The sequence below is a fragment of the Balaenoptera acutorostrata genome, chromosome 7, assembly GCF_949987535.1.
Source record: "Balaenoptera acutorostrata chromosome 7, mBalAcu1.1, whole genome shotgun sequence".
Taxonomy (NCBI): Eukaryota; Metazoa; Chordata; class Mammalia; order Artiodactyla; family Balaenopteridae; genus Balaenoptera; species Balaenoptera acutorostrata.
In genome coordinates this window covers 117,527,463-117,543,567 of record NC_080070.1, presented here as the reverse complement: position 1 = coordinate 117,543,567, position 16,105 = coordinate 117,527,463, and the positions used below count along the sequence as shown (strand labels likewise).

At 44.6% G+C, this 16,105-nt stretch overlaps 1 protein-coding gene and 1 non-coding gene across 2 annotated transcripts in view; both read right to left on the bottom strand.

Moving 5' to 3' along the window:
* Positions 1-15,162, bottom strand: part of SUN3 (Sad1 and UNC84 domain containing 3) — a 38,015-nt gene extending 22,853 nt beyond the window's left edge. The window contains exons 1-4 of the mRNA XM_007178354.2: positions 15,041-15,162; positions 10,928-10,989; positions 4,236-4,339; positions 142-182 (exon numbers count right to left, since the gene is read on the bottom strand). Of these exons, the coding sequence (XP_007178416.2) occupies positions 142-182; positions 4,236-4,339; positions 10,928-10,989; positions 15,041-15,162 (329 nt within the window). The remainder of the gene's footprint in view (positions 1-141; positions 183-4,235; positions 4,340-10,927; positions 10,990-15,040) is intronic.
* Positions 2,743-2,849, bottom strand: LOC114237218 (U6 spliceosomal RNA). The gene has a single exon (XR_003622929.1). It is a non-coding gene; the product is annotated as a U6 spliceosomal RNA (small nuclear RNA).
* Positions 15,163-16,105: the final 943 nt, after the last annotated feature.

The window sequence follows — 16,105 nt, the reverse complement described above, 5'->3', positions numbered from 1 at the left end:
ATAATATTGAAAGCACCTCCCAGTGTATATTTCCTTAAAGAATGATCCTCAGAAGTAGAAATTAGTTTTATAATTTTACAAAAGCATTTCAGCGTTTGGACCCACACCAGAAAGTCACACACACGAGAACATCTCACTCACTTTAAAAGTTCCAGTTGCTCTTTTGGCATTCGAAGCCTGGCCTGAAGAAAACAAAACAAAACAAAACAAAATCATTCCAAATCCTGCCTACTCAGGTGGAGTTATTTTTCCTATTTGCAAAGGGGAAGGAATCACACTGCCACCCTCGATAGAGACGTGTGGCAAGTGGGACCCACAGCCTCTAAGACACCTGCACCTTCCTGCAAATAGTTATATTTAGAGGAGATGCGGAAGCATCCAGACCTGAGGTTTGTTCCTGCACACAGTGAGGGGCACCCCCTTTCTCTGCAAGGAAGCCGATGGCTGGATTCCATCAGCATGCCATCAGACAAATTGCAGGCCTTTACCTAATGCCGGCAGGGTGTCTCAACAGGACCACCTCATGTTTGAACAGCGGGTGCCCAGCCAGTCTGACAACGCTGCTGCTGTTTGGGATGCACACAGGGCGTGGCGGAGGAGGTCCACACGGGACGGCGGACAGAGGGGCTGCTCCCAGGCTGCAGCCCCTGCCCACCCAGCTTCCTTCCGCCAGCTCCTCTGTGTGCGAAGCTCCACGTACCTCGTGGGTTCTAGGCTCCCCCACCAACGGCTGCAAACCCAGCAGCTTAAAATGACAGAAGTGGATTCTCTTACAGGCCTGGAGGCCAGAAGTCCGAGATCAGGGTGTCAGCAGGGCCGCACTTTCCTCTCAGGCTCAAGAGAGATTCCATTTCTTGCTTCTTCCACCTTCTGGAGGCTGCCGGTCTTGCTGTGGCCGCACTGTCCCCACACGCCCTTCTCCCCTAGGTGCATCTCCTCTGCATGTCTCATCTTATCTGTGTGACACGTGTCAATGGGTTGAGGGCCTATCTGGGAAATCCAGGATGACTTCATCTCAGGAGCCCTAATTACATCTGCAGAGACTCTTTTTCCAAATAAAGTTTCCATGCACAGGTTCTGGGGGTCAGGCCATGAAATAGCTTCTTGGGGGTCACTTTCCAGCCACTGCAGTGCCCATCCATGTGTTGTCTGGGAAATAATGTCCCATCCTTCTCAGCGGACAAGTCTGCTTTTTTGTTTCAAAGACTCTGACTTCCCATCAGTTTGTTCTGCCAAAATGGTGCAAGGCGGGAGGGACATCTCATCCACACTGTTGTGTGACAATGGAGTGGAATGGAGCACAGCACGCCACACAGAAAACAGTTACCTTGCTTTTGTTTTTCTGTTGAGCAATTTAATTTTTTAAAAATTTTTATTGGAGTATTGTTGTTTTACAATGTTGTGTTAGTTTCTGTTGTGCAGCAAAGTGAATCAAATTATACATATACGTATATCCCCTCTTTTTTGGATTTCCTTCCCAGTTAGGTCACCACAGAGCACTGAGTAGAGTTCCCTGTGCTAAACGGTAGGTTCTCATTAGTGGGCAATTTAATTTCTTATAGGCTCTCCTCAACATTTTTCTTTTGATGGGATGTGGATGTGGGAGCTTATTTTTGGTAGGGAGAAATTCTTACTTCTAGTTTTTCAGTTTCTGTTTGAATAGGTTTCCTGTCGGTAGGGGCAGTGTTCTGCACTTGTTACTTTTTTTCTGTTCTAACCTTAAAAGAACATACAGAAAATATGCCTTCATTAATTTGCTGATAAATGAATATGAGAGTTCTTTGAAAGCTAACATTTTCCGGATTTTTAAAAGCATTTTTATTTGCCTCATTTCCAAAAGGACTTTACGTGGCTTCCACTATAGGAACAAATATAGTATAAAAAGCCATCAGACGAGGGCTTCCCTGGTGGCACAGTGGTTAAGAATCTGCCTGCCAATGCAGGGGACACGGGTTCGAGCCCTGGTCCGGGAAGATCCCACATGCCACGGAGCAACTAAGCCCGTGCACCACAACTACTGAGCCTGCGTTCTAGAGCCCGTGAGCCACAACTACAGAAGCCCGCACACCTAGAGCCCATGCTCCACAACAAGAGAAGCCAACACAATGAGAAGCCTGCACACTGGAACGAAGAGTAGCCCCCACTCACCGCAACTAGAGAAAGCCCGTGCACAGCAACAAAGACTCAACACAGCCAAAAATAAATAAAGTAATAAATTTAAAAAGAAAAAAGCTTAAAAAAAAAAGCCATCAGACCAAAAAAAAGTGAGGAAATGAAAGTGAAGAGAAAAGAAGGACTGGAAAAGGAAGATAACACGTGAAAGATGGGTTGGCATCCACAGGGAAAAAAGAAAACCTCAAAGATGCAGCAGAGGCTGCTTTGGATACGGCTGGTGATCCATCCCTTCCACAAGGGTCCTGTGATAAGAATGGTGCTGGGGCTCCTAAGAACCTTTCCGGAGCTTCCTTCCGGGCAGGTGTACAGAGCCCCATGGAAGGTTAAGACAGATGTCCAGAGCCTTCAGTAGGACTGCACAGCATCTCCAACAAAGCTCCTGATGAAACACCTGCTGCCTGACCCAAAACATGCCCATTGAAGGAGGACCAGTTGGCATCTACAGTCAACTGAACAGGTGTGGAATCAACAGCCTCCTGAGAAATGACAGGGCTGAGTAGAAAAGGCAGAGAAACAGCTGTGGACAGGGCCACAGCCTTGTTTGTCATTGTTAACTATTTTACTCTTAAAAATATGGAAGCCTTCATGAATCTGCTAGTCATCCTTGTTCAGGGGCCGTGCTGATCTTCTCTGTACTGTTCCAGTTTTTGTATGTGCGCTGCCTAGGCGAGCACTGTTTTGTTTTTACAGGTAATGTCGACTGAGACCCAAAGCTTTATGCCTTAGAATGTGGCTCCAATACTTCGAGCTGGGAAGAATTGGATGCAAGTGTTCACAAATGCCTCACGTGGCCAGTACTTTTTTTTTTTTTTTTATAACAAAACTGCCACAAGTTATCTAATTTTAAATCATATAACTTCCAGGGAAGAGGGCACCAACTCAGGTCCAAGGTCATTGACTGGATGGAGTTCATTGGTCTGTCCCTTCTTTCCGCGGAGCAGTGGTTGACTTGACCGAATCTCCTGTCCTTCCTCCCTTCTCTCATCTTCAGAGGCCAAAGCATAGGATAGACAAGGTAACATCTGGAGCGCTGGGGTGCACCAGAGAGAGGACACCAGTGTCTGGTCTCAGGCTAAGTCCCTTTTGCTCTAACTAGCTTCAGGACAGCTGTGAGGCCATTCTGTCCACAGCTCCAGGCAGTGGTTAACTGAAGTGCTAGTTGCCATTTTCCACATGCTGAAGCTTCCCTTGGGGTGCTGGCTTAGTTTGTTCAGGCTGCTCCAGAATACCAGAAACTGGTTGGCTTATAAATAACAGTTTATTTCTCACAGTTGTGGAGACAGAATTTCAAGATCAAGGCACCAGCAGATATGGTATCTGGTGAGAACCACTTCCTGGTTCATAGACAGTGTCTCCTCACTGTGTCCTCACATGGCAGAGAGAGGGCAGGGAGCCCTCTGGGGTATCTTTTTTTATTTTTTATTTTTATTTTTTGGCAACACCATGTGGCATGCAGGATCTTAGTTTCCCGACCAGGGATCGAACCCACACACCCTGCAGTGGAACTGTGGAGTCTTAACCACTGGACCGCCAGGGAAGTCCCTGGGCTATCTTTTTTTAATAGGCACTAATCCCAACCATGGGGGCTCCACCCTCATGACTTAATCACTTCTCAAAGGCCCCACCTCCTAATACTTGGGGTTAGGTTTCAACATATGAATTTGGGGGGGACACCCATATTCAGCCTATGACATTCTAACCCTGGCCCCCCAAATTAATGTCCTTCTTACATGCAAAATACATCCATTTTATCCCAACAGCTCAAAAGTCTTTGTTCATTCCAGCATCAACTTAAAAGTCTAAAGTCCAAAGCCTCAACTAAATATCATCCAAGTCAGATATGGATGAGACCCCAGGTACAATTCATCCTGAAGCAAACTCCCCTCCAGCTATGAAGCTGTGAAATCAAACACATTATCTGCTTTCAAACATAGCAGCATAGGATAGACATTCTCATTGCAAAAGGGAGAAACAGGGAAGAAGGAAAGGGTAATGAATCACAAATCTAGTGTATTAGACTTTAAATGAGTGGCATACAAAATGATTTAACAAAACATCACCTGGTAATTGTAAAGCTGTGAACCATATTCTGCAATTGCAGCATAAAATTGTCTGGATTTGTGAGGAAACTCTTTTTCTTTCAGCCTCATGTGATTTCTAAATCCTGTTAAGGAAAAGATTGACTTTGATTAAATAGTTTATCTGGAAACAGTTATAAGATATTTTACATTCATGAAACAAAATTTATATTTTCAGGCAGGACAAAAAAAAATTAAAGTTCTTTCTCTGTGTCCATTTGGGCCTCCTCCCTCCCTCCCTAATATGCAGTGTACATCTGCATTACACATTAACCAGAGCTCCTCAAAGACGGGAGTGAACTTTATATAAATATCAGCATATCATTTTGACGTATGAGCTTTTGTCTCAAAAATGTATATGTGCCTTCGACTTCTGACAGGTGGAACAGTTCTCAGAACTACTGAGAGTCTGTCTCCTGAGATATAATCCTCAGTTTGGCTTGAATAAAATTCCTCTTGTTTCTTCTTTTTTTTTTTTTTTTTTATATAGCTAGCTCCCTTTGTAATCTCATGTATTGTACTTTATTATTTTTTTTTAAATTATTTATTTATTTATTTATTTATTTATGGCTGTGTTGGGTCTTCGTTTCTGTGCGAGGGCTTTCTCTAGTTGTGGCAAGTGGGGGCCATTCTTCATCGCGGTGCGCGGGCCTCTCACTATCGCGGCCTCTCTTGTTGCGGAGCACAGGCTCCAGACGCGCAGGCTCAGTAATTGTGCCTCACGGGCCCAGCTGCTCCGCGGCATGTGGGATCTTCCCAGACCAGGGCTCGAACCCATGTCCTCTGCATTGGCAGGCAGATTCTCAACCACTGCGCCACCAGGGAAGCCCCTCTTGTTTCTTCTTAACCTGATTGTTAATTGAATTTTTGTGGACAACATATATTAATAGAAATTTCTCTAAGCAGGGAAGCTATATCAGATTCTTGGGTGACAATAATTTTCAATGACAGCATAAGGGGCTCAAAAAATTGTTCCTCCATTGAAACAATCATAAGCTTGCAAAGACTAACAGGACCAACTTTATTGGAATTCTGAAATCTAATCTCAAACTTACAGCAACCAGAGGACTGAAGAAAAGGGCAGATTAGTTTTGGAAAGAGAGCAGTGCGGCATTATTGCTCACCTGCTCTACCGTATCCCACTCCCCAGAGTGGTGGCAGTGGCTGTGTGAATGGCAGCCAATGTTTCTGGTGTAGGTGTTGTGCCAGGGGTCTAATACAGACATTGTTCTTCAACTACTGTGACTCTGAGCTTTGACCTGCCTAGTGTTCCCCTGATTAGCTGGTGCAGAGGCTGACCTTTGTTTCTACCCACTCCTTTGGGCTAGAACAGTTTTCTGGGAGGCTGCAATGTCTGTTGAAAGATTTCAAGACATAAACTCGCCATGACGTCTTTGAGGAAGCCCAAACATTGGACTAACTAGACAAAAACTTTATAAACCATCTGTCTTAAATATGCTCAAAAACTAAAGGAAACCATGGGCAAAGAGCTAAAGAAAACCAAAGAAATGAAGTATGAATAAAATGAGAATATCAATAGAAAAATTATAAAAAGAACCAAATATAAATTCTGGAGCTGAAAAGTACAATAACTGAAATGAAAAAATTCACTAAAAGGGCTCAACAGCAGATGTGAGTAGGCAAAAGAGAGAATCAATGAACTCAGAGATAGAACAATTGGAATTATCAAGTATGATGATGAGGAGAGAAAGATTAAAGAAAGTACACAGGGCTTGAGAGACCTGCAGAACAGCATCAAACTTATCAATGTACACTTATGGGAGTCCCAGAAGAAGACAGAGCAAAGGGCAGAAAGAATATTTGAAGAAATAATAGCTGAAAACTTCCCAATTTGATGGAAAGCATAAATCTACACATCCAAGAAGCTCAACAAACTCCAACTAGGATAAACTTAAGGAGACTTATACTAAGACACACTATAATCAGTCAGTCAAAAGCCAAAGGAAGAGAATCTTTTTTTTTTTTTTTACATCTTCATTGGAGTATAATTGCTTTATAATGTTGTGTTAGTTTTTACTGTACAACAAAGTAAATCAGCTATATGTATACATATATCCCCATATCCCCTCCCTCTTGAGCCTCCCTCCCACCCTTGGTAGTGTATATATGTCATTGCTACTCTCTCACTTCATCCCAGCTTCCCCTTCCCCACTGTGTCCTCAAGTCCAAAGACAGAGAATCTTGAAAACAGCAAGAGAAATACTACTTGTCATGTACAAGGAATCCTTAATAAGAATATTATCAGATCTCTGAATATTATCAGAAACTATGGAAGCCAGAAGGTGGTGGGATTACATATTTAACATGCTGAAAGGAAAAAAAACCAAAACATGCCAACCAAGAATTCTATATCCACCCAAGCTATCCTTCAAAATGAAGAGGAAATTAAGACATTACCAGAAAACAAAAACTGAACAAGTTATTGCCAGAATACCTGTCATACAGTAAATGCTAAAGGGACTCCTTCAGGCTGAAGTGAAACGGCACTAGAGAGTCAATGTCATCTGGAGAAAATCAATATCTCCAGTAAGGTAACTATAAGTTTTAATAAGTAAATATAAAAGCCAGTATTATTGTATTTTTGCTTCGTAACTCTTCTTTTTATTTCCTGCATGATTAAAAAGACAAATGTATAAAAATAATTATACATCTATGTTAATGGATACACAATAGATGAAAGTGTAATTTTTGACAACAACAGCATAAAGGAGGAAGAGGCAGAGCTGTATAGGAGCCAAGTACTTATATGCTGTTGAAGTTATGTTGTTACCAATTCAAGCTATATTTTATGAATTCAGAGTGTTAGTTGTAATCTCCATGGTAGTCACCAAGAAAACTTCTAAAAAATATACACAAAATGAGAAGAGAATCAAAACAGTACACTGCAGGGACCTCCCTGGTGGTCCAGTGGTTAAGACTCTGTGCTTCCATTGCATGGGGCGCAGGTTCAATCCCTGATCAGGGAACTAAGATCCCACATGCTGTGCAGCACAGCCAAGAAAAAAAACCCAAAAAAACAATTAAATACAAAAGGCAATAATGAATAAAATGAGGACCAAACAAGATATAAGACAGAGAAAACAATAGGAAAATGGCGGAATTCTTTTCTTATCAGTAATTACTTTACATGTAAATGGATTAAACTCACCAATCAAAATAAAGACTGCCAGAATGGATTAAAAAAACATGATCCAACTATATGTTGCCTACAGGAGACGCATTTTACAACCCAAACTGAAAACTATAAAACAATGCTGAAAGGTAATTTTTAAAGATCTAAATAGATCAGGATGCTTACTATTGTTAAGATGACAATACTACCTGAAACTGTCTATAGATTCCAAGCAATCCCTGTCAAATTCCAACAATGTGGTCCAGGCATAAAGATAGACATATAGACCAATGGGATAGAATTGCAAATCCAGAAATGAGCCCATACATCTATGGCTGATTGAATTTTTTAACAAGGGTGACAAGACCATTCAATGGGGAAAATAGTCTTTTCAACAAATGATGCTGAGACAACTGGATGTCCATTTGCTAAAAAATGAAGTTGGATCCCTACCTCACGCTATATACAAAAATTAACTCAAACTGGATCAGTGAGATAAATATAAGAGTGAAAATCATACAACTCTCAGAAAAGACATAGAAGTAAATTGTCATGACCTAAAATTTAGTAATGGATTCTTAGATATGACACCATTAAAATTAAAACATTTTGTATATCAAAGGACATTACTCAAAAAGTGAAAGGGCGACCTACTGAATGAAAGAAAATATCTGCAAATTATATATCTGAGAAGGGTCTAATATCCAGAATATATTAATATAAAGGACTCTTACAAGTCTAATCACAAAAAGAAAAAAGCCCAATCAAATGGGTAAAGGACTAGAAGAGACTTTCTCCAAAGAAGATATATAAATGTCAAACAAGCACATAAAAAGTGGCTCAGTATTAGTCAATATCAATCATTAGGGAAATGCAAATCAAAACCACAATGAGACGGCACCTCACATCCACCAGGATGGCTACAATCCTAAAAAATGGAGAACAACAAGTGTCGGTGAGGATGTGTGGAAACTGGGACCATCATACATTGCTGGTGGGAAAGTGAAATGGTGCAGCTTCTCTGGAAAAGACTTTGGCAATTCCTCCCTAGCAATTTGTTAGTAGGAATATAACACAAAGAATTGAAAACAGGTACAGTAAGTCCACTACATGTGAATGAGTTCCGTTCTGAGAGCTAGTTCATTAAGTTCAATTTGTTCGTAAGTCCAAATACTTATAATACTTTTCACACAAATAATACATAAAAAACAAAGAAACACAAAAAATAAAGAAAACATTTAAAATTCTACAGTACAGTACCTTGAAAAGTACAGTAGTACAGTACAACAGCTGGCATACAGGGGCTGGCATCAAGTGAACAGGCAAGAAATAAAGATACTGTACTACTGTACTCTATACAGTACTGTACAATAAAGTACACAAAAGCACAACCACTTGCAGAGGATGCACACACATGACAATGTACGCCAGACATGTGAACTAAGTTATGTGATTGGACATGTGAACGTATGTTCGAATCTTTGAAAGTTCACAACGTGAAGGTTCGTATGTAGGGGACTCACCATATTCAAACAAGTACATGGTCACACATGTTCATAGCAGCACTATTCACAACAGCCAAAAGGTGGAAGCAGTGGACGCCCATCCATAGTTGAATGGATAAACAAATTGTGGTCTATTGATACAATGGAATATTATTCATCCACAAAAAGGAATGAAGCACTTATTCATCTACAACATGGATGAGGCTCAAAAACATGATACTTAGTGAAAGAAGCCAGACAAAAATGGTCATACATTGTATGATTCCGTTTATGTGACACATTCAGAACATGTCAACCCTTAGAAACAGAAAGCAGGATGGTGGTTGCCAGGGGATAGGGGAGGGGGAATGGGGAGTGACTGATTAATGGGTGTGGGGTTTGTTTTGGGGTTGATGAAAATGTTTCGGAGTTAGAAGTGGTAGTTGTACAACATTGTGAATGCACTCAATGTCACTAAATTGTTCACTTCTAAGTGGTTAATTTTATATTATGTGGATTTCACCCCAGTAGATAAAAAAAGGATCCGAGGGGCTTCCCTGGTGGTGCAGTGGTTAAGAATCTGCCTGCCAATGCAGGGGACACGGGTTCCAGCCCTGGTCCAGGAAGATCCCACATGCCGCGGAGCAACTAAGCCCGTGCACCACAACTACTGAGCCTGCGCTCTAGAGCCCATGAGCCACAACTACTGAGCCCATGTGCCACAACTACTGAGCCTGCACTCTAGAGTCCGTGCTCCACAACAAGAAAAGCCACCGCAATGAGAAGCCTGCACACCGCAATGAAGAGTAGCCCCCGCTCGCCGCAACTAGAGAAAGCCCACGCACAGCAACGAAGACCCAATGCAGCCGAAAATAAATTAAAAAAAAAAGAAGGATCTGAGTCCAGTTTAATTCCATTGAAATCATTAACACATCAGTGGTGTCTAAAATGGATCTGGCCCCTTTGTGGGCAAGTGGTCGAGCTTACAGTGGGGAAAGACAAAGAAGAAGTTTGCATGCACTGTGAAGTGTTATCTTAAAAGATGTCAAAGGAATATAGGGTATTCATTTCCAAAACAAGGAAAATCCTGAGCACAAAGAGTTCTACCGTTCACGTGGCGCGCTCCTGACACAGGCAGGGAGGTGGGGCCTAAGAAGGGCAGGCGTGGGCTAGGGCACTGTACACGGGGCTAGGGTAGAGCTGTGGGAAATCTCATCACAGAGGGTTCACGAGTCAGGGCCAGGCAGCAGCAAGGGGGCTGGGGCGTGGGTGCGGCCTCCTGAGGTTCACAGTCTGAAATCAGCAGAGATGAAGACGAGACAGCTGGAAGCAGCAGAGCCAGGCAGTGTGCAGTTCTCGGTAGGAACTGGAATATTCAAGGTCTAGTCTAGAGGTCTGCTGAGATGGGGTGGGTGCTCAGGGCACTAAGATGCAGCTGAAGGAAGGCTGGTGCAGGCTTTAGAGAGCCCTCGGTCCAGGTGTCTGCATGCAGTCCCAACTAAATAGCCCCCACTGCCATGTAAAACAGCATTTCGTGGTGAAACTGGGTGGAACTCTTTCATGGGCAGTCTACACTTCAGGTTGTCTGCATACCACAGAGCAGTTTTCCGGTGTGCTAGGGTTTGTGATGGGTGATATTTACAGTCAGAAAACTGCAAACGGCATGTTCCATCATTTCTTCAAGAATCCCATGATAAGCCAGAGTTTTTGGTTGTCAAAATCCCATAAGATGAGTCACCCAGATTTAGAAAAGGTCAATTGTATGTGTTTGCAATAAAAATATAAAGGATTCTTAATTTCAAAGCAACTTCTTTCATTTTAAACTGTGATTCTAAGAGAAATAAAGTACTTGCTAAGTTTTCACAAAGATGCCCATATTACTTTTACAATCAGAAATAAAAGATTAAAAAAAAAAAAAAAAGGAATGGTTCAAGAGCGTGCAGTCACTTCCAGGCTCCTGTGGCATTTATTACAAACGTGAGTCATTCCACTGTGATGTCTCTCTCCACACACATCCTGTGAAATGGCTTCAAGGATCATTATTTAGGAAGACTCACCTAGAAGAAGAAAAGTCAGTATAAACACCGTACTCGCGACAGTCTTCCACGATCGAGTCAACCTAAAAAGAAGAAAAATAACGGCAGAAAGAATTTAACCACACACCACCCTTCACCTTTAATTTGAACTTTAACCTCTAGAACCAAGACAACAAACGTGACTAGGATGAGCATGTGAGTTAATTTAATTCCTAATCCACTATCTGCGAAACTGAGGGAAAGCAGTATTCAGGCTGGCGCATATACAGATTCACACACACATGTATACCCCTCTCTTCCACACACATTACTGTCATGCTGTTTCATGTTTTTATGCCTGTAAATGCTTATAAAGAAGAAAACAAAGGAGGTTATCCTAGAGGTCTGCAATGTAGGGTGAGCCAAAGAGAAAAAAGAAAAGTCAGAGTCGGATTTTGTGGAAATTCGGTATTAAGCTAAAGAACCACGACAATGAGCAACTACCTGATAAAATTCTTGAAAGCAATCCTAACCTTTTTTCCCACTTTCTATTGAAGTACAACATACATACGGAAAAGAGCACAAACCATCACACAGCTCAGTGGACCTTCACCAAATGAACGTATCCACGTAACTTCACCCAGAACCGGGAAGGAGCACGGCAGCTGGTCAGCAGCCCCTCTCGGCCCCCATCAGACCCTGCATTTCCCGCCCCTGAAGGGCACCTCTCTCCCAGGCTCTGTGCCCACCGAGTAGGCCGCCTGGTTGGGAAGCATCGTAAACGGAACATACGTGTGGTCGCTCCTCTGAATGTTTGCGAGCCGTCCATGGCCTCACGCGGCGTGGCTGCAGCCCCTTCCTCCTTACCACCGCAGAGTATCCCACTGTGTGAGTACACACACGGGCACCGTCCTAACGTTGGTGGGCATTCGGGGTCGTGATGCACAACACCGTTGCAGTCTTACAAACAATGCTGCTGTGAGCCCTCTTGTCCGTGGCTTTTGATGGACACGCCGTGTGTATTTCATTTAGGCGAACTCCCAGGAGAGGAACTGCTGGGTGGTAGGCTCTGTGCATATTCAGCCTCAGTAGATTTTTCCAAAGAGTTTTACAATGTGATCCCAGTTATAACCTTTTCAGATCCAACTTTAAAGATTGTTTAAAAAGAAAAAAAAAAAGAAATTGGCTAAAACAGGCTAATCCCGTTAAGACAGAAGGCTAGGAGCTTTGGGACAAAGTACTCTAAGGTGGCAGACTGAAATTTCTATTTAAAACATACGAAAAACTAGGTAAAGATGAATCGCTCATTAATTACAGATGACACCTTGACGTAGCAGGAGAAGCACTGGCTCACAACTTAGGAAAGGGGGCGTTGTTGCTGAACGCAAGTCTGTGTGCCCGATGCACAGTGAGGGCAGACGAAACAGAAACGTGGGAGTGTGGAGCAGAGAAAGTTTTATTTCAGGGCCGATCAAGGAGACGGGTGGCTCACGCCTTAAAACCCCTGAACTCCCTGAAGCCTTTCAGCAAAGCCCTTTCATAGGAAAGGTGAGGGACGGGCGTGGTTGGTTGCTGCAGCCTTCTTGGTGCCAGAGCCTTTGTTCTCGCAGCTGTCCGTGAAGGTCAGGTCACGATGTTCCTGTAAACCTCCATCAAAACAAATGTTATCCTCTGTCCTGCAAGTTTTTATCTAAAGGTGTAATGCTCACAAAGGTCGTAGACAAGGAAGAGAAAGACAGGCATTACATTCCTTCTCCATGCATCCTTGCGGCCTTTAACACATAACAAATCCCTAAGCGAAGCGACAGCGTCACCCCACATCTTACTTGTTCAGGTCCCAGGTCTCGACTTTCGCCCTCCGAGGTCCAGGCCGTGGCTGAGGGGACGGGGGCCCCTGTGCGGGCCGGTCACCCTGCCGGGCAGCGCTCATCCAACACACAGTCTGGGTCTTCCTGCCAGTGCCCAGGCCCCCCCGCTGAGGAATCCCAGCTGGCAGTGCCCTCAGGGCCAGGTCCCCAGACCTGCCCAGCCACCATCATTGAGGGAGCCGGGTGCCCAGGACCCAGCCGGCCCTCAGCCTCCTCAGGCCACGCAAATGGGGACCAGGTCCCTCGGACCCGTGCTCACAGTCTGGCGATAACGGCCTGGCGTCCGCCCCGCCCCTATGACACTGCTGGGCCTGAGTCTCAGCAAGTCACTTGAGCAGTTTGGGTTTGGGGTTTTGACCTGTTATGAGCTAGTTGCCATCAACAGAAAGGCAGAATTCCCTGCTCCAGGCGAATGAAGAATGGCTGAGCAAGGGACCTCAAGTCTGGAAGCTGCTTCATTCATAGTGCTGGACCCTGCACACGAAGAGACCGGGCAAGAGGCCACTGACAAATGAATGACCCGAGAGGCCGCAGTTTACAGTCATAATTTCACACTGCTGCCGAAGTGCATTCTCTCAAAAAGAATGTCTTTCTCTTTCATAACCCTTGTCCCCCACTCGCTGTAATTAACCTAAAACCCCAGGCCACAGAAAGTAACATTGCTGTTTAACATTATGCAAGGAGACAGGAAACAGATTTCCTGAATTCATTTGAGCTAGTTGACCAAATGGACAGATTTGCTCCCTCAGGGATCTGCTTCTGAGCTGTACTGTCCATTGGGCTTGTAACCTGACAGCCCGGGAAGCAGCTCCAACGCCGCGGGGAGTATAGACTCAGGACTGTCAGGGAGGAAAACATTTTCCTCTCCCCTCCTAGGTTCCTCTGGCTGGTCTAAGAATTAAATGGACCTGAGACAGATTAAGCAAACACAAGTTTTATAACAGGTACGTGTGAGGGAGGCCAGGAAAATGGAGTCGCTCACCCAGATGGCTGAGACGCTCACCTCAAATACCATCTTCAGCTAAAGGCAGAAGAGGAGGTCAGGTTTGGGACTTTAGAGGGGAGGAAGGCAGTTCACATGGGGATGGAAAAGCAAGTGTCTGGTACATAAAAGCGGAGACAGTGGGACACAGAATGGACCCTGATGTCTGGGCCCTGCCGGTCCCCACCCCTTGCCCCAATTCTCTGCAGACATCCCTCCCTGCTGATAGCTCTGTTCCAGGGACAGTCCCTTTATCTCAGTTCTTTACGCAGCTAAGGGGGAGGTAAAAAGAAAGACCTCCTGAGTCTTCTGTTTCTTCAAAATAATCAGCCTAAATTAACCCTCATGCCAAAGAGACATATTTTATGGGGGGGAGGGCAAATTTTGTTCCTCTACAGAATGAGCCACCTAATTCCCCCCATATAGAATCTTTAAGTGGCTTATCCGTCTACAAAAAGCAATCATGCCTATTGTCCATCCAAGGTGGTGAGAATGTGCTAAAAGCAACAGAGAGGTAGGTCTTCCCAACCCTCTTCTCTGAAGGGACGTGCATTCTTGAAACCACCATACCCCTTGAAATCTCACTGGTCACCTGGGGGATCCACTGTCTAAAGAGAGTTACTCAAAGGTCATGGACCCCTCCCAAGGGACTGGCTTAATGAAAATTACCACATACCTCATTAACCAAAGGTTAACTAAGCTTTTTGATTAAACCTTAGCTGTTACCATGGGGACGGTTACTTCATTACTCTTTGTTTTGTTTTCCCAGCAGGCAGCTCCAAGGAGGCAGGTAAAGGGTCTTGGGTCTTTGGGCCACCCAAGTGTCCGGGGCTTTCCTGCTGTCTCCTCATGTGCTCTAACTAGAGGAGACAGTTATTAGCTCAAAATATGTACCCACTAACAGCCTGTGTAGTCAATTCTCACCCAAGGATGTAACAAATGCCCTCTGTGTCCAGAGCCGTAAAGCTCAGCGCTGGACCCTGCACAGGACAGAGACCGGCCAAGAGGCCACTGACGAATGACCCGAGAGGCTGCAGGTTACAATCACATAATTTCACACTGCTGCCAAAGTGACATTAAAAAAGAATGTCTTCTCTTTTATAACCCTTGTCCCCCACTTGCTGTAATTAACCTAAAACCCCTGCCATTAGAAAGAAGACAGCAGGCCACAGAAAGTACTGGGATTCAGAGAAATCTTCAGAGCCTTTCTCTATAAAGGAGGGTTATTTTCCAGGTGAACAGAGCACATAGGACACATGACATGTATCCCATCAGATCTTATGGAATCCCCCTGCAGGTACGTACCCACTGGCGTCAGGGTTTTCCTGCTTGGAGAGCACAGCACTCCTGCTCGAGCTGCTGCCGGCCTCCTCAGAAGGACCCCTGAAGAGCCTGGCGCCCCGCCTCGACCTGGGTCTTCCACTCATTTTCCCCACGAGGAACAAGTTGCTGGTAGATGGAATACCGTCCGCTGTCTCTTTGCTACCTGATGGAAAACATGATGCGATCCATAATGCGCTTTGGGTTGGTTCGGGTTTTGTCTTCTTACCTCTCAGGTGGTTGTCCTTCGAGGAGGAAACCGAGTGAACAAACCTTGAGATGCCTCGGGCTCTTCTGTTGCATCACCTTCTGTGACACATCACAATGGCCCAGCCCCGCGCAGGGGGTGCACGCGGCCCCCTCCACCAGCCAGCACACGTCCTGAGTGTACATCACAGTGCTTTATGGCAGCAGCTCCCAAACATACCAGGAAATGCCAGGGTACCCGTACCCACTGTTCTCAATTTTTTTTAATTAAAAAAAATTTTTTTTCTTTTGGCCATGCCGCACGGCATGTAGGATCTTCGTTCCCCAACCAGGGATCGAACCCATGCCCCCTGCAGTGGAACTGCAGAGTCTTAACCACTGGACTGCCAGGGAAGTCCCCCTACCCACTATTCTGCTACAACAAATCAATGTTTCACTGTGTTTGCTTCAGTACTTTTTAAAATTTATTTTTGCTGTGTTGGGTCTTCATTGCTGCTTGAGGGCTTTCTCTATTTGTGTCAAGTGGGGGCTACTCTTCGTTGTGCTGCGCAGGCTTCTCATTACAGTGACCTCTCATTGCGGAGCACGGGCTCTAGGCGCTCGGGCTTCAGTAGTTGTGGCACACAGGCTCAGTAGTTGTGGCTCACGGGCTCTAGAGCGCAGGCTCAGTAGTTGTGGTGCACGGGCTTAGTTGCTCTGCAGCATGTGGGATCTTCCCGGACCAGGGCTTGAACCCATGTCCCCTGCACTGGCAGGCGGATTCTTAACCACTGCCCCACCAGGGAAGACCTTCAGTACTTTAAAAAAAAAAAAAAAATACTAGAGCCTTCCCTGGTGGCAAAG